The 24,356-nt window shown below is 49.3% G+C and overlaps 2 protein-coding genes and 3 non-coding genes across 5 annotated transcripts; 3 read left to right on the top strand and 2 right to left on the bottom strand.

The window, feature by feature from the left end:
- Positions 1–2,251: 2,251 nt before the first annotated feature.
- LOC142571088 (uncharacterized) lies at positions 2,252–3,640 on the bottom strand. Its single transcript, XM_075679379.1, has one exon. It carries the CDS (start codon positions 3,589–3,591, stop codon positions 2,371–2,373), a length of 1,221 nt encoding a protein of 406 aa, XP_075535494.1. The 5' UTR covers positions 3,592–3,640; the 3' UTR covers positions 2,252–2,370.
- Positions 3,641–4,188: 548 nt separating this feature from the next.
- LOC142570575 (uncharacterized) lies at positions 4,189–6,927 on the bottom strand. The gene has a single exon (XM_075678947.1). It carries the CDS (start codon positions 6,925–6,927, stop codon positions 4,189–4,191), a length of 2,739 nt encoding a protein of 912 aa, XP_075535062.1.
- A 4,936-nt stretch (positions 6,928–11,863) lies between these two features.
- TRNAM-CAU (transfer RNA methionine (anticodon CAU)) lies at positions 11,864–11,935 on the top strand. Its single transcript has one exon. It is a non-coding gene; the product is annotated as a tRNA-Met (tRNA).
- Positions 11,936–18,207: 6,272 nt separating this feature from the next.
- TRNAM-CAU (transfer RNA methionine (anticodon CAU)) lies at positions 18,208–18,279 on the top strand. Its single transcript has one exon. It is a non-coding gene; the product is annotated as a tRNA-Met (tRNA).
- Positions 18,280–19,049: 770 nt separating this feature from the next.
- TRNAM-CAU (transfer RNA methionine (anticodon CAU)) lies at positions 19,050–19,121 on the top strand. The gene has a single exon. It is a non-coding gene; the product is annotated as a tRNA-Met (tRNA).
- The last annotated feature ends 5,235 nt before the right edge of the window (positions 19,122–24,356 follow it).

Genomic DNA, 24,356 nt, shown 5'->3' on the forward strand with positions numbered 1-24,356 from the left:
ACTTTCAAGGACGAAAAGGGCAAACAAAAGATTTTGTCTGCTTCAACCTTCAGCGTAAAGGACCACCGATGCATGGGGATAGACCCTCGAAATCAAGACGTCAGGATGAAGCTGTATTGGCTTCTACATGCGATTCCGGACGATGAAGTCAAAGGCGCCCTGGCTCCTTTTGGCAAGGTCAGCGAAATTTCGAGGGAAAAGTGGCGCGTTGGAGGCTGCAACGACAAAGGCTCCCACACGCGCCTGGTGTCCCTACGGCTGAAGGTAGGCTTTACCGTGGAAGACCTGCCTCATCAACTTCGCGTCGGGGAAGACCATGCACTCGTGCACGTCCCAGGCAGACCCCCGCTCTGCCTCCGGTGCCATGGCACCGGTCACATACGGCGCGAGTGCCGAGTTCCTCGTTGCAAGCTCTGTCGTCGCTATGGCCACGACGAGAGTCAATGCGCGCGTATCTACACCAGTGTGACCGGAACTGGGCGAAGCGACACCGTCGATGAGCACCTCATGGACCATGTCGACGCGGAGGAGACCGTCAGTGGAGGCGAGAAGCCGACAACGTCGGGTGCCACGCCTTCTGTCCCATCCGAAAACAAGGGACCTATGAAAGCTGCGGTCACTCAAAATGGAAAGAACGACGAGCCTCAGAATACTCCAGAGGCCGTGAAAACTCCTACCAACTGTTCTGCCGTTAGCGAGACAGACGAGACGGAAGAGAGCGGAACCGCAATGGAGGACATCAACTCGGAAGGAGGAAAAACCAACCCTGGCGTCGCTGTCTCAAAGGGACCACGAGAAAATACCATCGAAGACGACAACCGAGATAAGGTCAACGCCGGTGAACCGCCCCCAAAGGCAGGGTCCCACCGTAGAGCACCCCTGAAGGTGAAGTCCAACGTGCCTCCAGACAGGAGGACTACATCGACAGGGCCTCCGCGTTAGCGGAGGGCGCTGTCCGAGGGACGACTTTACCGCTAGACTGGAGCGGGACGCGCAGCACGAAACGTCGCCATGCCTACCGACAAGGAAAACGCCTCGGCTTCGCCATCCTTGACGAAGCACTCAGAATTTGTGCGATATAACAGTGTAAGTGTGCGTCCTGTCAATTCGGCACAATCACCCAGCGGTCCGCTTGACCTGTCGCTTTCTGTGAATTCAACGTCCTTATCAGCATTAATAATAGGCACGCTGAATGTGCGCGGTCTCACAGCAAGAAAGCGGCAAGTGCAGTTAAGACTTCTGCTAAAAGAAAATACTATCGATATTCTAGCCTTACAGGAGTCAAAAATAGACAGCGAGGAGCAGGCGGACCGCATGGTCCAAACTTACGCATTAGATTTCAACGTTTGTGTTTGCCGTGCCGTTGGAAAGTCTGGCGGTTGTGCTATCTTTCTGAAACGAGGTATTGGAATCGTTGAAGAGGGTGTTATCACCTCCGATGACGGACGGTTAGCAGTGTGCGACTTTTATTTAAACCAAGTACAATGGCGAATTATATGTGTGTACGCGCCGATCCAAATTTCAGAAAGAAAAGTTTTTTTTGATTGTGTCGCTGGCTTTCTAAAGTGTGACAGGCAACTCATTTTGCTTGGCGATTTTAATTGTATTTGCATACCCGAAGACTCAGTTAAGAATGAACCAGTACGGGACAAAAGTGCCCTACAGCTTAAGGCGTTGGTGGATGAATGTGGCCTTGTCGATGTAGGGGACATATTCCGTGGAAATCAAGTGCAATTTACCCACTTTCAGGGCAAAAGCCACGCACGATTAGATCGCGTTTATATCTCTTCGGATGTTATGTCTATGTGCTGTAACTATGCCATGAAATATGTTAGTTTTAGTGATCATAGCTTCGTAATGTTTGAAATAGGTAGAAAGCGTAAAGTCTCTGCATTCAACTGGGAACTGTGGAACTTAAATGAACAGCTCTTAACCGATGACACATTTGTCCAAATAGTACGCGAGAAACTGGAAATAGTGTCCACAAGTCACACCAATTTCATCGAAGCTTGGGAACAATTCAAGTGCGAAGTTAAACTAAGTGCAATTGACAGATCATGCATACTACGACATAAAGAAAAACAAAAGGAAAAAGAACTACAGTGCACACTTGATTTCCTTTTGAACGCCGAGACTACAATACCGGGTTTGTTTAAAAGTGAAGTCGAAGATGTTAAAAGACAGATGGAACAGATGGAAGAAGAAAAATAACCGACGATTACGTTACTTCCTAATGCGAAATTTGAGCGCAGCAAATAAGCTGTTTCACCTTTTGGATAGATTGAGGCAAAGAAATGGAGCAACACATGTATGCGCTATCACAGAATTTTTTTTTTATTTTTCACACGTATTCCTTTAACAAAGACTCCACTAACAGTTCTTGACAGTCATGAAGGAAGCTTTGTGGTCGGAGGAATAGACTGATATATGTTCGACTTGGTACACCAATGCTTGATTCTCAAAGACGAGATCTATACAAGTGCCTCGCGAAGTTGTCACAGCCGTGGGACGCGTTACGAGCGAGAGGAACGGGATGTTCTCCCGCATAAGTGTTAGGAAATTGCTGTTTGTCTTTATGTCAACATTAAAGTCCCCCACTACTAACATCGGTGTGGATCGATGGACGGTTAATGCGAGTTGCAGGAAGTGCACGACGTCTTTCGTGAGTGCGGTAGCGGCGAAGTAGGCAGCTACTACCAGCAAGCCGTTGGGCAACTTTGCGGCGCACAGTTCGCCAACTTCATGTGACGTGCCAAACATTTCGACTGGTATTGCAGAGAGACCTGTGCGCAAGTAGATAGCGACTCCCGCCGCTCTGTTGTGGTCTCTGCGAGCACCACAGCAGTATAGGAAATGTATGATTTCGAGAGGCTCTTCGGGATCCATCCAGGTTTCAGCAAAGCAAAGTACAGAGGAATGGCGCAGAATGTGATCGTGGTGTACGTCCTTGGCATGTGCGGCAAGGGAGCGTACGTTAAGAGCGGAGATCAACAAGTAGTGCGGCTGTTCAGTCATGGCGAGGCACTTGGCGGTGATGGTGTCAAGTTTGTGGGACTGCAACCGACGAAATTCATCGGCTAGCTTTCTGTCCGGATTGGCTTTTCCGTGGTAGAATGTGAAGTCGTTGTCAACATTGGTCAGGTAGAGTCCGTTGATGTCTGTAGCGCGACTCAGTGCCACGTATACCAACTTCTGTGGATGATTCTTGGCGTAGGAGTACACGACTTCATCATATGTGCCACCCTGGGATTTATGAATGGTAATGGCGCTCGCCTGCACAACGGGAAGCTGGCATCTTCTTACCGATACCTTCGTCTTCTTATCGATAACGCAGGTGACGGTACGCCTTTCAATCGGTATCCAGTTCGGTTGAATGTTTCTGTTGAGCTTGCGTAACTGGTGTGATTTTGCGGCCGCTACGGTTCCGATCGCAAGTTTGGAGCCAAGCTCCCCGAACTGCAACCATATGCGTAGCGGTTTCCCATGGGTGTCGTTTTCGATGAATTTCAGTGTTCCCACCGATCCATTAACAAGGCCATCGGAAACATCCACGTTGAGGGTGATCATGTAAGGCTTGCCAATGCACAGCATTATATTTGCTGGCAAATTTCCTATTTCGGCCTTGGGTAAGGTTTCGACCTTACGCATGGCCTCTGTTCGCTCTTGCATAGACCTACACCCAACGATTGTATCCTGTGCCGTGCATGGTACAGCATTATCCTGTGCTACTATGGCCTTTGTTGTGTTGTAGTAATCAGATTCCTTGTTGGAGTAGAACAAGCGTATGCCACCGGGGCAAGAAGCTTCTGCTTCCTGCTGTGGAACGAACCGACTCTCGATAAGTGAGATTTCCTCGGGGTCTAATTCGACACCATCTCCAATTTTGGAAAGCAACGTGGAGAACCTGAGATTGTTTTGTCGTACCACTTTAATGAGTGCAAAGTAGGCGAGATGGTGCCACGCGATTTCTGTGTTAAACACGTCGTCTGTTTTGACGCGCTTGAACACCTCAGCTGCACGAACGGGGGGAAGCTGACGCAGGTCCCCACAGAGAATGACGTCCAACCCTCCGAAGGGCTGCAGATATTTGCAGGTGATGGAGCGGAGCCGCGAGTCGATTCTGTGAAGTATATCAGCAGACATCGTGCTAACTTCGTCGATAATCACGCATCTGACATTCCTGAAAGCCTAGCGGAAGGTGTTCAACTCGTTGTCCCTGAGTCCGCTGTCTGTCTTGAGGCTAAGCTTGAACGCTGCGTGCACAGTTACTCCGCCTAGTGCCACCGTCGCCTTTCCTGTTGTAGCGCAAGCCACATATGCGTTTAGATTGTATGGGCCAGCAGGGTTACAGTACCTGTTGTAGAGGTCCATGATCAGGCGCAGTACAAATGTTTTGCCGCATCCAGCCACTCCCGTGAAGAATATTTGCAGTGGTGGAGAGTTCGGAGTTGTCAGTCGGTGTAGGACTTCTCGGACGATCTCGTACTGCTCATCATTTGTCTTCCGCATGGTGTCCAGGTACTGATCTCTGCTCATGACGTCTTGGCGCGTGCACACGGCGGGGCATTGTTTAAACGGGGCATTGGACTCGACTGCACCAATGTCTAGGAGATCAGAGTCGTCGTTCTCCATGGCTGCCGGGTGCACGGTCACATCGGAAATCTCAGAAGCCGTCTCCCGTTCCTCGTTATTGGGTCGTATCAGGGAATTACAAACCGCACGGAGGTCTTCAATATTTACATCACTCTGATAGCGTGATTTGTGCTCCCGAATGACGTCAGTGTTTTCCTCGTATAGCCGCTCGAAACAATTTTGGTCTAAGATGTCCACCTCCTTACGAAACGGAAAGAAGAGTAGGACATGTTCTCTCTTGAAGTTAACTGAATCGTCGATGGAGTAACCGCGGTAGCGAAGTATCACTCGCTGAACTCTCTTCTTGCAGGTGTAGATGTTGTAGTCTGTAGCGAACTCTGCCAGAGTGACGGCTTCCAATTCAGGCGCGCGGTCTTCGTAGCGCTCGATCATAGTCCTTTTCCAAACGGCCGTGCTAGATTCGTCCAAGCGTTCCTCCTCCATTTGAGCGTTAGACTTCCGGATGCGCGTCCTTTCCTCAGGCCAGGCAGTGTTTACAAAGACAATTTTGCGACTAGCCTGCGACATGTCCTGCTTGAGCAAACACCAGGCGGCCTCCTGTGCTGAGAGCTCGATCGCATTGAGCATCTTCACGCCCAAGTGTCTCAGTGCCTGCGTGTAATCCATGTCCCCCTTATCCTTGACAATTTCTTGCACCGCACGGTTCAGATTGGACATACCTCGATTGGCCTTATTTACATACTCTACCACGTAGGCAGCACACGCGTACGTGTCGAGCACGATCTGAAGATCCATGTTTGAATCTAGAACGGACGCCACCCATGGGTTAAAGTAATTAACCCGCTTTTGCTGCATGGTACGGGGTAGCATGACGGTGGGACGAGGTGTACCTGCTCGGAGAACCGAAATGTACTGCTCCCTGTCCGTGATGCCGTGATGTTCCCAGAACTGCTGTAGTGAATCATAGTTGGTCGTTTCCAAAGCCTGGTGCATGGCTTGGTACTTGATTTGGAGCATCTCGATGAGTTTCTTCTGCGCCTCACTCTCCACACTCGGGAAAGGCACTACGACCATGGGTTCATCAATGGGCATGAAGGGGACGTTAAAGCGGCACTTGGTGCTGTTGCGCTTGTAGCAGGTGTGGGTGTGTTGGTGCACCTGCGTGCGCTCCCGCTTCAAGTACGTGGTGTCCAGCGAAAGCAGAGTAGTGGCCATGTGCAGAGTTCGGGGCATGTGCATGGAGAGGTCCTCATCGGGGGCATTATCAAGCCAGAGAAGAATGTGCGCGTGTGCCGACCCGCGATGTTGAAATTCGATGCGTTTAATGTAGTCGACCACTACGTATGGTCTGAAGGGGGATATCCGGGTATTCTGGAGTATGTTTAGAATGATGCGCACCAGGCGGTCGAAGTAGATGGCACAGACTACGGGATCGTCATTTACTAGCTGGGCACGATAAATGCTGTTCATTTCCTCTACGGCAACTGCAGTCTCATCAGGTTGTAGGCGAAGTCGCTGAAGCAACACTAACAGCTCGGGCCAGTGCAATTCCGAGGCAGACAGTGTGAGGAACGCCGTAGGCTTACCCAGTTGGCGGATCATGGCAAAGAGGTCTTTCTTGCGCCTGGCCCAGTACTGCACGGTATTGGGTATGCCATGCATAAAAGCCATGTCATGTTCTACCGCTTCCTGAACGAAGTCCTTGTCGAGTAGCTGTTGTTTCGTTAGGGTTTCCACCGCTCTGACGTTGCGGAAGGCCACAGACATGTCGCTGGCTACTCGGTGACTAAACACTTTCATGGCCATGTACAGTACGTGTTGTGGGGTGGCACCTCGACGATCAGACCTGCGGATCTCGCTCATGGCGTGCGTGAAGACGGTTGGTTTGGCACTGGCGTCCACTCGGCGTGGTTCACCGAGGTAAATCTGTGGGAAGGAGAGCTCCTCCGCATGTTCGTCGTAAAGAATGCTCAGGGGCTTCTTTCCCTCACCGGGAGCAATGACAAGAAACTTGTCTTCATCCCATATCAAGGTGTGCTGAGCCAACGTCATGGCTGTGGCCGCCTGGATGGGATCGTTGAGGCCCGCGCATTCCGGGAGCGACTCAATTTCGTCCTGCTTGTCCACTTCAGTGATATCACCCAAACGGGCAAAGTCGCACTTGATGTTGTAGTGCTTGTATAGTGTGCTATCGCAAAGCACCTTGAGCCACGGCAGCAAATCACATTTTCTCACTGCCCCCGCCAAGTAGGTCGTCTTCGCGAGAATACGCCGCTTCAGATGCACATTGAGAGCGCGGTCTTGTTCGATGGCACGGGGCAACGATGTAACCATCTCGTCCACGTCAACGCAAACGTTCACAACTGGACCCTTAATGCCATATTGGCCTCCGCCGTGCATCAGTCATCGCACTTGCATGAATGGGATTCGCGGAGATACGAGTCTTACACTCACCGCATTAAGTTGTGGAAGGTGCGCTGGCCTCGAGGGATATTTGTAACCGTTTGTTGTCGAAAAATGAGGAATGTCACCTTTCCGCACAGATTGCATGCATGAAGAACACAGTCTGAATTGACACAAGTCCGAGTTGGGAAACGCACACCGGAGATTCTCACGGCACGTATCCGGAAGCGGTTTCACGTCATTTTGGAACCAGAGCCGATCACACACTGAACACACACTTCCAAACGGATTGTCTGTAAACTGTCGCCGGAAAGCATTTGTTGCACCCTGACTGTTTGCGAGCCTTTGTTTGCGTTTGGCCTCGGCCTCGGCCGCGCGAACGATAGAGTCTTCTCTGCGACGGCGATGAGCTTCTGCTTCAGCCTCGCTTACTGCTGGTTGCTCTCGACGGCGGCGATGAGCCTCCGCTTCGGCGGTGCGAACGGCAGGGTCTTCTCGGCGGCGGCGATGAGCTTCTGCTTCAGCCTCGCTTACTGCTGGTTGCTCTCGACGGCGGCGATGAGCCTCCGCTTCGGCGGCGCGAACTGCAGGGTCTTCTCGGCGGCGGCGATGAGCTTCTGCTTCAGCCTCGCTTACTGCTGGTTGCTCTCGACGGCGGCGATGAGCCTCCGCTTCGGCGGCGCGAACGGCAGGGTCTTCTCGGCGGCGGCGCTTAGCCTCTGCTTCGGCGACGCGTACTCCTGGATCATCTCGACGGCGGCGACGGTAAGCTTCTGCTTCGGCGGCACGCACCTCTGGATTCTGACGGCGACGGCGCTGGGCCTCTGCTCTGGCAGCTCGTTTAGCAGCAGCAGCAGCAGCAGCAGACGGAGGACTTCCATCGGTCGTCTCGCTCATGGCTCAGAAAGAACTGGCAGATAATTTCGCAGTGGCGAACGGCAGCGGCAATTTCGGCTCGGGCGGTGCACATATACAGATCCGCCGCCACCGATCTGGCTCTCTGATTGCCACCGCACAGGGCGAACGGCAGCGGCAATTTCGGCTCGGGCGGTGCACATATACAGATCCGCCGCCACCGATCTGGCTCTCTGATTGCCACCGCACAGGGGTTGCATTGGAGGAGGAGCGAAGAAAGGAATTAAGTTCGAGCCGGCGCTTTGACAACCGGAGACTCGCAGGAAGAGGGGGGAGGGGGGCGGCGTGTACACCCAGCGGCAAACGATGGGGGCAGAAGCGCGCGCAGCAAGCGGACAACACGATAAAGGGAGGAGGGAAGAGATAGCAGCGACTGACTGATGCCGCTGACGCCGATAGTGAGTCAACCCCAGCTGCGGAGTTGGTTTCAGGGACAACGCCGCCGATGCCGACACAAACAATATGATACCCTCGCTTCCGCAGCGCTAAGAACCAGGTCTAGCCGTGGGAAGGTGGTCACGTATTCGTCGACGTGCCGGGGCCTACGTGAAATAACCGGCGCGTCGGCAACTGAAGAGCACCCTATCCGCCACACAAGAACAGGGGGGGGGGACCCTTTCCTCCTCTTTCTGCATGGCGGCGACGGTGTTCTATGCAGTCACGTTATCTTGACTCTCTAGCGGCGTCAGCGGCATCCAGCGGTATCATTCGGTCGCTGCTAGCGCTGGGGGGATGAAAGGGGGGCGGAGCTGGTTACGAGGCCGACGACAACGCCGACGACGACGCGAAACCCAGGAACGGACGCCAAAGAGCTGCGCTCTAAAATATGAAGGCGCTGTTATTAGAGCGCGTTCAGAGAGGCTTTGGTTTGGCGAAAGACCAACTAAGAGGGCGATTGGTGAAGAAAAAAGATATGCAACAAAAAACGAAATAAATTAAATTCGCTACCAAAACGAAGTCTCGACAGATAAGAACGTCATTGAAACAGCATTTGTAGAGCGATACCATAGTTTGCTTGGCAACGAAGTGCAAGTAAAGGATATATTTATAAATGACTATGTTAAGCAAATGCCAAGGCTTGACGAGGATATTAAACTAGAGCTTGAACGACAAATTACTAGAGACGAAATCAAACAAGCAATTGAAGATTTGAGCAAAGGAAAGACGCCTGGGCCAGACGGCCTCGGATCAGCGTTCTATAAAGTTTTTAAGAATGAAGTAGCAGAAATACTATACCATGTTATAGCAGAAGCCTACGATAGTAAACAAATGCCTCCATCGTTCAAACTAAGTCACGCAGTTATAATTCCTAAAACCGATGAACCCTCCAAATTGCAGTCAGTAGAGTCCTATCGGTCCATATCACCCGCCGTGGTTGCTCAGTGGCTATGGTGTTGGGCTGCTGAGCACGAGGTCGCGGGATCGAATCCCGGCCACGGCGGCCGCATTTCGATGGGTGCGAAATGCGAAAACACCCGTGTGCTTAGATTTAGGTGCACGTTAGAGAACCCCAGGTGGTCAAAATTTCCGGAGTCCCCCACTACGGCGTGCCTCATAATCAGAAAGTGGTTTTGGCACGTAAAACCCCAAATATTATTATTATCGGTCCATAAGTTTGACAAATGTAGATTATAAGATCTTTATGAAAGTAGTAGCAAGAAGACTCCAGTCAGTAATTACAGCTATAGTTGGCCTACATCAAACATGCGGGATTAAAGGAAGAAGCATATTCACAAACATACATACCACCAGAAGCATACTAGAAGGTTGCGACGCTTTTTCCGGAAAGATAGCAATGCTTCAACTAGATCTAGAGAAAGGTTTCGACAAAGTCGCACATGGCATACTGTTCGCAGTGCTAGAACAAGTTAACGTAGGCAGCGTAATAAGTGAAGGCGTGAAAATGGCATATATAACTGTACTACTAAGCTTATCATTAACAAAAAGCTTAGCGAAGGAATCCCAGTAAGGTCTAGTGTGCGCCAAGGATGCCCAGCCTCAAGCCTGCTATTCGCCATATATCTTGAACCGTTCTGTTTAAAAATTCTGAACAACAAAACGATACGCGGCTATCGCTTCTTAACGCACGAAATTAAAATCCTCTCATACGCAGACGACATCGTAATCTTTTGCCGAACTCAAAAAGCTTCGAAAGTGCCATTAAGGAAGCGAAAACATTTTGCAGCCTAACTGGAAGCGCCATTAGTTGGCAAAAATGCCTAGGATTCTGGCACGGTGAATGGGACGAGAGGCCGACTCAATTCGAAGGTATAAGGTTTACCGATACGCCGGGCAAATACCTTGGCATTCCTTTGGAACACTATCGCGGAAACAAAGACCAATGGGCGGGTGAAATTGACCGGGTTAAATCCCAAACAACAAAATGGGGCGGACGCGATTTCTCAATCTTTACACGTGCAACTGTGTGCAATCTGTTCATCGTAACAAAAGTTTTCTATATGATGCAAGTGCTTTGCAAGGCAAGGATGTCTGCGCAAAAGTTACACAGACTGTTTGCTGTCTTTATTTGGGGGTCGAACTGGGAGCGTACTAGTCGTCTGAACTTATTTCAGTTGGTTAAAAACGGAGGGCTGGGCTTATCGCATTTATTTCTTAAACAAGTTGTTACACGGTTCTTTTTCTTGAGGCAACAGAACGATGCCTTCCTGCAGAGTATTTGTCAAGTGTTTTTGAGCCAGGCGTTACCCGAATACATAGTGTCATCGTATTCTACTAATCATGTTCTATTGAAAGGGTTTATGAAAGAAGTCGTTGATGCTTTTCGTTTTTTGAAAAGTCACTTTTCGACTGAATATCTCTAGGCTGTAACAAAGAAAACATTGTGCAGAGACTTGCTTGATGTGATGTGTCCTGGGCCGATCTATCGTTCCTTATATGTACTAGGACGAGAGCGTAATGTTTTGAGTCACGTTAAAAAGATGCCTGTTAGAGCGTCGACCAAGACGCTTTTCTTCTTTCTTCACACCGGCACGCTCCCTGTAAAACCCTGGCTTAAAGAAAAAGGTATTTTTGTCCCTTGGAGTACGAACTGTACAATATGCAATAAGCCCGAAACTATCGAGCACGTATTTTTAGACTGTTCAGACTCTGTTCTTCTGTGGGACATCTTACAAAGGACACTCAAAAAGCAACTTCCACTTACACCTCACGGGATTCGATTTCTGCCGTTTGATCAGACAGGGGACGTGCCGTGTGATCTCCTGATGCTGTTGACAATACACAGTGTATGGAAGACGCGAATGGATGTAAGACACGAGAATGTTAAATCACAACCGTCAAAAGTGTACTCCAGAGACGCTATTATGTACGTCCGCGACGTCTACAGGACACTTTCCGATCCTCCAGAATGGCTACCTGTGTTTGATCAGTTGGTAACCCAAGAGCCGTACTAACCTAACAACACGAGACAAAGTACGAGTCTCGTTTTTAATACAACCTAAGTGTATGTATGTCGAATTCCAAGAAGAATTCCTGTCCATTGTAGGAGGAGAAATCCGGCAATAAAGAAAAAAAAGAGTGGCGCAGTGGAAGCGTGCTGGGCCCATCACCCAGAGGTCCGTGGATCGAAACCACGCTGTGCTAACTTTTTTTTTAAATGAATTTTTTTTAAGAATGACAGGAGACCACGAAGAAGCGAATATTTTGCTGAACAGGAATGATCCCGACTGTGAAAAACATTTACAGTCGAATTTGTTGCAATACTGTGCCTGGCCAGTACTACGCGTTTTGAGCCCCTGGTGAAGCATCTAGCAGAGTTTCGAGAAAGTGCTGCGTATGTAAGAAGTGTGTACGCTGTGCAGGAACCTCCGCCAGACTGGATGCACTTGTTCGATGTGTGTGTGTGTTTGCCTGACTTTTAAGTGTGTAGTTGTGTCCACTTTGTAATACACCTTCAGTTTTCTTGTCCATGTAATAAAGAAAAAGAAAGTCTAGCAGAGTGGCGCAGTGGAAGCGTGCTGGGCCCATAACCCAGAGGTCCGTGGATCGAAACCACGCTCTGCTAACCTTTCTTTTTTTTAATGAATATTTTTTTTAAGAATGACAGGGGACCACGAAGCCGCGAAGATTTTGCTGAACAGGAATGATCCCCACTGTGACAAACATTTAGAGCCGAATTTGTCGGAATACTGTGCCTGGCCAGTACTACGGGTTTTGAGCTCCTGGTGAAGCATCTAGCATAGTTTCGAGAAAGTGCTGCCTATGTAAGAAGTGTGTACGCTGTGCAGGAATCTCCGCCAGACTGGATGCACTTGTTCGATGTGTGTGTGTGTTTGCCTGACTTTTAAGTGTGTAGTTGTGTCCACTTTGTAATACACCTTCAGTTTTCTTTTCCTTGTAATAAAGAAAAAGAAAGTCTAGCAGAGTGGCGCAGTGGAAGCGGGCTGGGCCCATAACCCAGAGGTCCGTGGATCGAAACCACGCTCTGCTAACCTTTCTTTTTTTAATGAATATTTTTTTTAAGAATGACAGGGGACCACGAAGCAGAGAAGATTTCGCTGAACAGGAATGATCCCCACTGTGACAAACATTTACAGTCGAATTTGTCGGAATACTGTGCCTGGCCAGTACTACGCGTTTTGAGCCCCTGGTGAAGCATCTAGCAGAGTTTCGAGAAAGTGCTGCGTATGTAAGAAGTGTGTACGCTGTGCAGGAACCTCCGCCAGACTGGATGCACTTGTTCGATGTGTGTTTGCCTGAGTTTATTTAAGTGTGTAGTTGTGTCCACTTTGTAATACACCTTCAGTTTTCTTTTTCATGTAATAAAGAAAAAGAAAGTCTAGTAGAGTGGCGCAGCATTCTGCTTCCGGCTCCCGAGCTGAACGGATCGCGGGATCATGAGCTCCAGTGGAGCGGCTTATGCGGCTGTTAGCCGCGGCAACAGGCTTTCGACATCGGAAGATAAGGATTACCAGATTATTTTGCCTCGGCTACCTACAGGACGCATCGTGTTAAACACAGTTTTTTTGCACGGCGACACTCCTGTTCGCCCGTTTCGTGTAGAAGATTTTCGGGACGCGCTTCAAGCTCTTGGTATGCTCTCTGGCGTCGTCGCCCTTGGAGCGTACCAAATCAACCACGTATGGGCGGTGACGATGAAGACAGCCGAGGCGGCCCAAAAGCTGGCTGCACTGAAGGAGCTTCAGGTCAAGGGGCGTCGCTGCCTGGTCATCGACCCTAAAGAACAGCAGGTGAAGCTTCTTCTTCACTGGCTTCTTCATGGTGTGGATGATGAAGACGTAAAGACTGCGCTGGCTTCCTTTGGCAAAGTCACGGAAGTAACCCGGGAGCGCTGGCGAGTGGATGGCGTTTCCGACAAGGGCTCGACGACCCGAGCTGTGCTGCTGCAGCTGAAGGCTGGACTGAAAGTCGACGACCTTCCCCACCAGATCCGCGTCGCCGGCGAGCTTGCGCTGGTCGTAGCCCCAGGTCGCCCCATGCAGTGCCTGCGCTGCCGGGGCTCTGGTCACGTTCGTCGAGAATGTAAGGTTCCCCGTTGCTCCCGGTGAAGGCTTTTGGGATACAGCGACACGGACTGTGTACGTTCATACGCAGTAGCCGCGGGGTCGGCGGAAAGCGAGCCGTTGACATCAGACCACACGATGGACGTGACCGAGGCCGAGGAAGCGGCCAAGGGAGCTGGAAGCGGCGATGCAGTGGCAGAAGCGAGCGGGACGACGACGCCGACTAAAGGAGGACCGAATAGTGTCCCTCCTTCCGACGAGCCAGAAACCGCACTAATCAGCGTCAGGGTGGCCCAGAAAGAAAATGAGAGCCGCCAGCCGGCTACTGATACTACGGAGGCAGCGGAAAACGACAACGCGACCCCTGCTAGCGCCCGCGTCAAAAGCGTCTCGTCACCGGTGAAGAGGTCCCTGCAGCAGGAGGAGAAAGTCGACGGAAAGGCCAGCGGTGACTACGAGGCGCCGCCGGCTAAGACGCTACCCGGCAGGCGCTCCACCCTCAAGCCTAAGCCTAACCTGGAGGCTGACCGTAGGCTCACCCCGAAGCCGACCAAAGACGAACTCGGACGACGGCCACCGGATGGCCACGGAGGTGTCTAGCGGTTGTAACGAGCGTGAGTAACGACACGCACACCAAGGCGAGTGTAGAACAAAGACTGACTTTATTGCAACGCACGCCGACGACTCGAGAACGCGCAACAGCCTCTTGGGAGCTCAGGGTTGCCGGCTGGGCAATGCGCTCCCGCTAGGCTGGGCTACGTTACAGCGGTCAGCTAGACGTTAAGGTGAGCACCATGCTCCGGGCCTTCTCCCCTCCCGTTTAAATCAGTAATGGCTACCAACCCGTCGCTTAGCCTCGGCACGCTAAACGTTCGAGGTCTGGCCGCCAAAAGGAAACAGAGTCAGGTGTATAGACTGCTAGTGGACCACGACCTCGACGCTTTAGCAGTGCAAGAAACCAAGGTAGACGGCGAGGAGGAGACCGGGGGCATGGTGCAAAGGTTCACGTACAACTACTATACGGTAGTGAGCCACGCCTTAGGGACTTCGGCGGGGTGTGTCTTGTTCGTGAGGAAGCTTCCAGGCCTGGTTATAGACGGTTACTTCTCGTGCTCTTCCGGTCGACTTGTCGTTTGTGATTTCAGCTATTGCGATGTCCAATGGCGCGTGCTGTGCATTTATGCGCCTAATACAGTGCAAGAAAGGGTAAATTTCTTTTTGAACTTGAAGCACCACTTCTCTGTGCACAAAACGATAGCCTGTGTTGGAGACTTCAATTGTGTATTCAACATGGAGGATAGGTCTACGCGACGCGTAATTTACGACAAAAGCAGCGATATCATGGCGCAGATCATACACGAGTTTGAATTAGAGGATATCGCTCAGTGTTTCGGGGCTGACCGAGAAGTGAGGTACACCCACTTCCAGGGAATAAGTCATGCACGATTAGACCGTATCTATCTATCATATGAATCAGTAGAAAAATGCCAGTGCTATGCAGTTACTGCCGTATCCTTTTCTGACCACTGCCTGGTAAAATGCAGGGTGGGCCGCAAAAAAGAACGAAAAGAATTCGTCTGGGAACTGTGGAAAATGAATGCTGAGCTTCTACGGGATGATACATTTAACGAAACGGTAGTGAATGCTCTGAATTCTTTTGGAAAAGACAGTTCTATGAAGTTGGGCGAGGAATGGGAGCTGTTGAAACAAACTATTAAAATCAAGGCAATTGAAACAAGCAGCGTGCTACGACATGAAGAGAAGGAAAGAGAAAGGAATTTAAAAACATTACTGGAAAAATTTGTGGCGCTCGAATGCATGCAACCCGGCGCTTATCAAGAAGATATGCGTGCTATTAAGAAAAAGCTCGAGGTTTTCTATGAAGAGCGTTATCGAGGCGCGCTCGTGCGTGCGAGAGCAGAAAGACTAGCATGCGGGGAAATGCCTTCGAAAAGAGCACTGGGATTAGAAAAAAAGCACTCCAGACGCAAACAGATTGAGGCCATCGAATATAACGGGGTGGTAGTAACTGTTATGAAGAATATAGGGCGCGCCTTCTTTGAACATTTCCAAAAGCTTTTCGCATTCAGGCCCGTCAACATGCAAAGTTTCAAGCACTTATTTTTGCAGCGAATGCCACAGCTGTCGAGTGACGTTAAAGAAACGTTGGAAGGACGAATAACTGAACAGGAAGTGATAAAGGCCATCGAAGACCTGAACCCTGGCAAGTCACCAGGTCCAGACGGTCTTTGTAGCGCTTGGTACAAATCGTTCAAAAGCCACCTAGCTCCTATCTTGACCGCAGTTTTCAATGAAGCATACGAAATGAAAATATTTCCACCATCCTTCGGCCAGTCCCATACAGTACTAACACCTAAAACAGAAGAGACCGAGAAGCTCAAGCAACTTTCCTCCTATAGACCCATAGCGCTTACTAACTGCGACTACAAAATACTGATGAAGGTGCTGGCACGGCGTATGCAGTGAGTCATTAAGGAAGTAGTCGGACCACGCCAGACGTGTGGCATTCGCGGAAGAACCATCTTTACTAACATCCATAAGTTGAAGTGTGTTCTGGAGTGTTGTGATGCCATGTGTGATGCAGTTGCGATCCTCCAGCTTGACTTGGAGAAAGCGTTTGATTGCGCTTCTCACGAGATATTGCTCACCATCCTAGAACATGTTAATTTTGGCTACATAATCACTGAGGGAGTGACCATGGCGTACCGGAGTTCCTATACGAGACTTATAATTAATCAAATGCTGGGGGCCCCCATTAACGTGAAGCGCTCCGTACGCCAGGGTTGTCCACTTAGCCCACTCCTGTTTTGTGTTTACATAGAAACGCTATGTCAGGCCATCATTGAAAATGAATACATTAAGGGATTTTGCCTCCAAGCAGCAGAGGTGAAGTTATTGGCATATGCTGACGATGTGGTTGTATGTTGTAAAGATACGCAAAGTGTATTGAACGCTGTGAGTATCGTCAGACAGTTTGGTAATGCCACTAATAGCTTCGTGAACTGGCAGAAATGTTTGGGGTTTTGGCACGGGGGATGGGCTTCCACACCAGACCACTTTTCGAACGTCACCTGGATCACGACGCCAGTTAAGTACCTCGGCGCACCCCTTGATGCCTACAAGGACAGCAGCGAGTACTGGAAGGAGCGGAAAAAAGAAATAAAAGAAAAAGCCGACCGATGGAACGCCGGTCACCTGTCAATATTCGCGAAATCAACAGCGTGCAACATGTTTCTCGTAACAAAGATCTGGTACGTAATGCAGGTACTACAATGCTCCCGGATTAATATGCAGAAACTGCACCGCGTGTTCGCTGTTTTCATGTGGGCATCGAGCTGGGAGCGATGTAGCCGAGATAATCTCTTCCGGCGCGTGAAGGATGGTGGTCTGGGGTTGGCGCACCTCTTCTTGCGTCAACTAGTAAACAGGTTCTTCTTTTTTCGAGACACAAATGACCCATTTCTACGCACCGTTATCCAAATGAGGTTGTCAAGATCACTTCCCGAATTCGTTGTAGGCACCGAAACAATGCCAGGACCAGTTCGTGGTTTCTTTAGGGAAATAATTCAGAGTGTTTCCTTTTTGCGTGTTCATTTTTCTAGTGCATATTTGTGGAGTGTAAAACGGAAAAAGTTATATCGTGATTTATGTGACACTGTTTTGCTGGTACCCATGTACAGAGCCCCGTACAGTGGAGGCCCAGGCCTAGATGTATTGAAAAGGGTGAAGAAGATGCCAGTTCAACCAGTCACTAAATCGTTCTTCTTTAAATTACACACCGGTACTCTACCTGTGAAAATGTTCCTTGAACAACGTGGGTTCTACATGGCATGGGGAACCCACTGCCTTATATGTAAAACAAAAAACAAAGCATAGATCATGTCTTCATCCACTGTTGGGAAGGGGTCTTTTTCTGGGACGTGTTACAAAGGACTCTAAAAAAGGAGCTACCTATAGATCCCCACGGAATCAGGTTTCTGCCAGTATACGACGACGAAGGTTTCCCGTACGACTTGATCAGGCTTACGGGCCTCCACTGTTTATGGCGCGCAAGAATGTCGGGTTACCATTGTGACCTGGATGCCCGACCGGCGCGTCTGCACTTTTGTGAATCCATGCAATGGTATGTGGAAGTGCAGAAGTTGCAACAGCCTGTTCCTGAGTGGCTGTCGAGGGTTGAACCCCTTGCAGCACTAAAGGAATTTTAATCCGACAACGTCGTGCCACAGTAGCGGACGGCAACGAATGTAAATATTACTGTTCTTTGTTTCGTTTGTGTATTCATTCCTTTTTGCGTCTTTGGTCTTTGTTTGTATCATTTAGGAATTTGTGTTGTGATATGTCGAGGACTGGCAATAAAGAAAAAAAAAGCAGAGTGGCGCAGTGGAAGCGTGCTGGGCCCATAACCCAGAGGTCCTTGGATCGAAACCACGCTTTGCTAACCTTTTTTTTTAAATGAATATTTTTTTTAAGAATGACAGCAGACCACGAAGAAGCGAAGACCTTGCTGAACAGGAATGATCCCCACTGTGACAAACATTTACAGTCGAATATGTCGGAATACTGTGCCTGGCCAGTACTACGCGTTTTGAGCCCCTGGTGAAGCATCTAGCAGAGTTTCGAGAAAGTGCTGCGTATGTAAGAAGTGTGTACGCTGGGCAGGAACCTCCGCCAGACTGGATGCACTTGTTGGATGTATGTGTGTGTTTGCCTGAGTTTGAAGTGTGTAGTTGTGTCCACTTTGTAATACACCTTCAGTTTTCTTTTCCATGTAATAAAGAAAAAAAAGTCTAGCAGAGTGGCGCAGTGGAAGCGTGCTGGGCCCATAACCCAGAGGTCCGTGGATCGAAACCACGCTCTGCTAACCGTTTTTTTTAATGAGTATCTTTTTTTAAGAATGACAGGAGACCACGAAGAAGCGAAGATTTTGCTGAACAGGAATCATCCCCACTGTGACAAACATTTACAGTCGAATTTGTGGGAATACTGTGCCTGGCCAGTACTACGCGTTATGAGCCCCTGGTGAAGCATCTAGCAGAGTTTCGAGAAAGTGCTGCGTATGTAAGAAGTGTGTACGCTGTGCAGGAACCTCCGCCAGACTGGATGCACTTGTTGGATGTATGTGTGTGTTTGCCTGAATTTTAAGTGTGTAGTGTCCACTTTGTAATACACCTTCAGTTTTCTTTTCCATGTAATAAAGAGAAAAAAGTCTAGCAGAGTGGCGCAGTGGAAGCGTGCTGGGCCCATGACCCAGAGGTCCGTGGATCGAAACTACGCTCTGCTAACCTTTTTTTTAAACGAATATCTTTTTTAAGAATGACAGGAGACTACGAAGAAGCGAAGATTTTGCTGAACAGGAATGATCCCCACTGTGACAAACATTTACAGTCGAATATGTCGGAATACTGTGCCTGGCCAGTACTACGCGTTTTGAGCCCCTGGTGAAGCATCTAGCAGAGTTTCGAGAAAGTGCTGCGTATGTAAGAAGTGTGTACGCTGGGCAGGAACCTCCGCCAGACTGGATGCACTTGTTGGATGTATGTGTTTGTTTGCCTGAGTTTTAAGTGTGTAGTTGTGTCCACTTTGTAATACACCTTCAGTTTTCTTTTCCATGTAATAAAGAAAAAAAAGTCTAGCAGAGTGGCGCAGTGGAAGCGTGCTGGGCGCATGACCCAGAGGTCCGTGGATCGAAACCACGCTCTGCTAACCTTTTTTTTAAACGAATATCTTTTTTAAGAATGACAGGAGACTACGAAGAAGCGAAGATTTTGCTGAACAGGAATGATCCCCACTGTGACAAACATTAACAGTCGTATTTGTCGGAATACTGTGCCTGGCCAGTACTACGCGTTTTGAGCCCCTGGTGAAGCATATAGCAGAGTTTCGAGAAAGTGCTGCGCATGTAAGAAGCGTGTACGCTGTGCAGGAACCTCCGCCAGACTGGATGCACTTGTTGGGTGTATGTGTGTGTTTGCCTGAGTTTTAAGTGTGTAGTTGTGTCCACTTTGTAATACACCTTCAGTTTTCTTTTCCATGTAATAAAGAAAAAAAAGTCTAGCAGAGTGGCGCTGTCATTCTGCTTCCGGCAGCCGAGCTGATCGGATCGTTGAATCATGGCCTCAAGCGGGGCGCCGACAGCGGTCACTTTGGGCCGCGGAAACAGGTTCAGCAACGACGACGAAAGGGACTACTAGTTTATTTTGCCCCAACTCCCAAAAGGACGAATTGTTCTCAACACCGTCTTTTTACACGGTGATGTAAGAGCGAGGCCGTACAAGGTCGAGGATTTTCGGAATGCGCTTACGCCCACAAGCCTGCTGCCGGAAGTTGTGTGCCTCGGGGCCTACCAGGTCAATCACGTCTGGGCCGTGACCCTCAGTGACGCAGCTGCAACAAAACGCCTGCTGGCCCTGAAAGAGCTTCAGGTGAAAGGGCGTCGATGTGTCATCGTCGACCCGCAGGACCAGGAGGTGAAACTCCGGCTTCACTGGCTGTTGTACGGCGTTTCCGACGAGGACGTCCGGGCGGCATTCACAACCTTCGGCAAGGTAGAAGAGGTGAGCAGGGAGCGTTGGCGCGTCCAAGGCATGGGAGACAAGACCTCGACCACCCGGACCGTGCTACTGAAGCTGAGAAGCGGCATTAAAGTGGAAGACCTGCCTCACCAGGTCCGCGTTGGCGGAGAGCTGGCAGTGGTGGTCGTACCTGGGCGGCCCATGCAGTGCCTGCGCTGCCAAGGGACAGGACACGTACGCCGTGATTGCAAAGTCCCCCGCTGTTCGAGATGCAGACGGTTCGGCCACGTCGACGCTGACTGCGTTAAATCTTACGCGGCCGTGACAGGACCAGCAGCGAGTGATGTTGCTGCAGAGCACGTCATGGATGCAGTCGAGACAGAAGAAGCTGCTAAGGGAGCCCGTGTGCAAGTGCCTTCATTGACGACAAATGCCACGACGGTACCGGAGGTCGCTCAAGCCAAGGTAGTCGGGGGTGCTGAGCAGGCGACTGGGCCTGCACGTGTCGAGAGGGACGAAGACCCTGTGAAGGCAGGTGCTAATGAAGGCGAACGGGAGGAGACTGATTCAGCGATGCAACAAAGCGAGGATGCAAACGACGGGGACCGGGCGGCTAGTCTCGGTGCCACCTCCAAGCGCCCCCGTGACGAGGGCGGAGATAAGGACAGCGCGGCATCCAGCACAAGTGACGGGCCACCAGCGAAGAGGTCTCTTGGGAGGCGGTCGGTCTTCAAGCCGAAGCCAAATGTTCCGCCCGAGAGAAAGCCTGGTGACAAAGCACAGCAAAAGAATAACGCCGGGAAGACGGGTGGTCCCGGAGGCGGCTAGCCGAGGGCTGGTCGTGAAAGGTAAGCGCCATGCTCCGGGTCTATCTCATACTTTAGTTCACAATGGCTCCTAATCCGTCGCTCACTATTGCCACACTAAACGTGAGAGGGTTGGCGGCCAAGCGTAGGCAAAGCCAAGTCCTACGGTTGGCCGCTGACCAAGACCTAGACATTCTAGCTGTCCTGGAGACAAAGGCTGACGGAGAGGAGGAGACCGGGAGCATGGTGCGGCGTTTCATGACTAGATATTATGCGGTCGTGAGCCATGCGGTAGGGACGTCCGCCGGTTGTGTCCTGTTTGTTAAGAAGTTGCCTGGCCTTGTTGTTAAAAATGTATTTTCATGTCAAACCGGAAGGATCGTTTTTTGTGATATTGTTTTTCGTGAATTGGAATTCAGAGTCATGTGCATATATGCACCGAATGCTGTGGAATAACGTGCTCCATTTTTTTGCGAACCTTTTTCAGTATATTAGCACTGATAAGTGCATGGTTTTGTTGGGGCATTTCAATTGTGTTTTGAGGGCTCGGGATAGAGTCAATAATGCTGGTATTCGCGATAAAAGCAGTAGTGTGTTGACTAAGCTAATTAGTGATAATGAACTGGACGATGTCTGTGAGTGTCTGGAGGGGGAGCGGGAAGTAATGTACACACGATTCCAAGGTAGTAGTCATGCGCGGTTAGACCGCATATACGTATCGCAAGACATAATTCCAAAGTGCCGTAGTTATTCGGTGGCACCAGTATCGTTTTCAGATCACTGCATTGTGAAATGTCATATAGGCACGGAGAGGAAGAAACAAGATTTTAATTGGGAACTATGGAAAATGAATGCCTTACTACTAAAAGACGAGCCATTTGTAGAGGCAGTACGTGAGGCCGTCAGGAAAGTAAGTGAAGAAAACAGTGAAACAATAGCAGAGAAATGGGAATACTTCAAACAAAACGTAAAAATGAAAGCTTTAGAAAGATCGAGCTGCTTACGATTTGAGAAGGAAATGAAAGAAAGGGGCTTACGAAAGACACTTAAGCAGCTGATAGCGCTGGAGTGCGAAGAGCCTGGGACGTATAAGCAAGATGTAGGAGCCATTAAAGAAAAAATCGAGCAGCTTGACAAGGAACGGTATCAAGGTGCGATTGTGCGAGCAAGAGCAAATGCATTAGTAGCTGGAGAGACGCCCACTAAACGGGCGCTGGGACTCGAAAAAGCGCAAGCTCGACGGAATCATGTCGACAGAATTTTATGGAACGGCACAGTTGCCGACGATAGTAAGAGTATAGGCCGAGCGTTTCTAGAGTATTATCAGTCACTCTTTGCGTTTCAAGAAGTGAATATAGACGAGTTCAGAAGGGCCTTTCTATCTCGGATGCCGCGAGTGAGTGACGATACAAAACAACGATTGGAATGGAAAATAACACAACGTGAAGTTGAAAAAGCGATTGATGATTTGAACCAAGGCAAATCACCTGGACCGGACGGTCTGGGCGCGTGTTTATATAAAGCTTTTAAGAAAGAACTGTCGCCGTTACTAACAGAGCTGTTTAATGATGCGTATGATAACAAAACTTTGCCGCCTTCTTTTGGAAAAGCTAATACCATACTCATCCCTAAGAGTGACCAAGTGGAGAAACTTAGGCTAGTAACATCTTACAGGCCAATATCTTTAACCAATGTTGATTATAAGGTTTTTATGAAAGTTTTGGCTGCCAGACTTCAAAGCGTCGTAAATGACATAGTGGCAGATCACCAAACGTGTGGTATCAAAGGAAGGTCCATTTTTTCGAATATTCACACGATGCGGTGCGTGCTGGAGTGCTGTGACGTCACCTCAGGTGGAGTCGCGGTGCTCCAGCTGGACCTCGAGAAAGCGTTTGATTGTGTCTCTCATGATATTTTGTTTGCCATTTTGGATTACGTTAATGTTGGTTCCATCATCACTGAGGGAGTGGCGTTGGCGTACCAGAACTGCACAACACGCTTAATTGTGAATAAATCATTGGGGGCCCCCATTAACGTCATGCGTTCTGTGCGTCAGGGCTGCCCTCTCAGTCCTCTTTTGTTTGACATTTACATAGAAACTATGTGTTTGGCAATAACTGAGAATGAGCAAATACGCGGGTATAGCTTGGCAGCCACACAAATCAAGCTCTTGGCATATGCAGATGACATCGCGGTGTGTTGTACAAGCAAAGAAAGTGTGACGGAAACAATAAGGGTAGTGAAAAATTTTTGTGATGTGACGGGCAGTAGAGTGAACTGGGGAAAGTCCCTCGGTTTGTGGCACGGAGAGTGGTCTTCGGCCCCGTACCATTTTGCAAATGTGAGCTGGATAAAAACCCCGACCAAGTACTTAGGTGTCCCGATGGGCAGTTACAAAAATAGCGACGAATACTGGACGAACCAAGCAAAAGAAACAAGACAAAAAGCAGACAGGTGGAAAAGCATCAACCTGTCGATTTTCGCAAAAGCAACTGTGTGTAACATGTTTTTTATTACGAAGTTGTGGTACGTCATGCAAACGTTGTACTGTTCAAGGGTAAACGTGCAAAGGTTGCACAGAGTGTTCGCGGTTTTTATCTGGGGCTCTACCTGGGAAAGGAGTAGCCGAACCAATCTGTTCCGGCACGTGAAGAAAGGGGGGCTGGGCTTGGCGCATCTTTTTGTACGCCAGCTTGTGAACAGGTTTTTGTTTTTTCGGGATGTGCGTGATCCGTTTCTGCGCACTGTATGCCAACTCAGGTTGAGAGGTGCTTTGCCGGCACTTATTGTTAGTACAGATAGTATGCCCGGAACGCTTCGTGGCTATCTTAAAGAATTTGCAGATAGTGTGCGCTTTCTTTCTGTGCGTTTTTCTTTTGAGTATTTATGTAACGTTAAAAGGAAAACATTGTATAAAGATATTTGCGATATTGTATTTCCAGTGCCATTGTACAGAGCGCTATACAGTGGAAGACCAGGACTGGATGTCCTTAAGCGAGTGAAAAATATGGAGGTGCCTACTGGGGTAAAGACATTCTTTTTTAAATTACACACAGGAACACTCTCAGTGAAGACATTCATGGAAGAACGTGGCTTTCTTGTACCCTGGGGCTCGCACTGCTTGATTTGCAAGCAACCAGAAACAATAGACCATGTCTTTTTGCATTGCTGGTCCGGAGTGTTCTTCTGGGATGTCCTCCAGAGAACAATGAAGAAGGAGTTACCGTTAAATCCGCATGGCATCAGGTACTCAGCGGTAACGAATGACGGCGGGGTTCCCTTCGACATAATAATGCTCAAGGGCCTTCATAGTTTATGGCGTGCAAGGCTGTCTGGGTACTACTCGACCCGGACGCTAGGCCTGCGCGTACGTATTTCCGCGAAAGCATGTCTCGTTTCACTGAAATAAAGAAAATACAAGAATGTGTACCCGAATGGCTGTCGAGGATAGAACCTCTGACAGCACTGAAAGAACTTTAATTAGACAACGCCAGTCCTTATAGGACTGATGGCATGTATGTTCTTTCAAAATGTTTTGTATTTGTTAATTGTGCATTGTAATTTTGTTCTGTATTATGTGCTCTGTACAACGTCGAAGACCGGCAATAAATAAAAAAAAC

This window comes from Dermacentor variabilis, chromosome 2 (assembly GCF_050947875.1).
Source record: "Dermacentor variabilis isolate Ectoservices chromosome 2, ASM5094787v1, whole genome shotgun sequence".
Classification (NCBI taxonomy): Eukaryota; Metazoa; Arthropoda; class Arachnida; order Ixodida; family Ixodidae; genus Dermacentor; species Dermacentor variabilis.

What these genes read in the sequence shown, in the direction of transcription:
- LOC142571088 (XM_075679379.1), bottom strand. Translation starts at nt 3,591, where the DNA reads ATGCTGTGCATTGGCAAGCCTTACATGATCACCCTCAACGTGGATGTT.
- LOC142570575 (XM_075678947.1), bottom strand. Translation starts at nt 6,927, where the DNA reads ATGGTTACATCGTTGCCCCGTGCCATCGAACAAGACCGCGCTCTCAAT.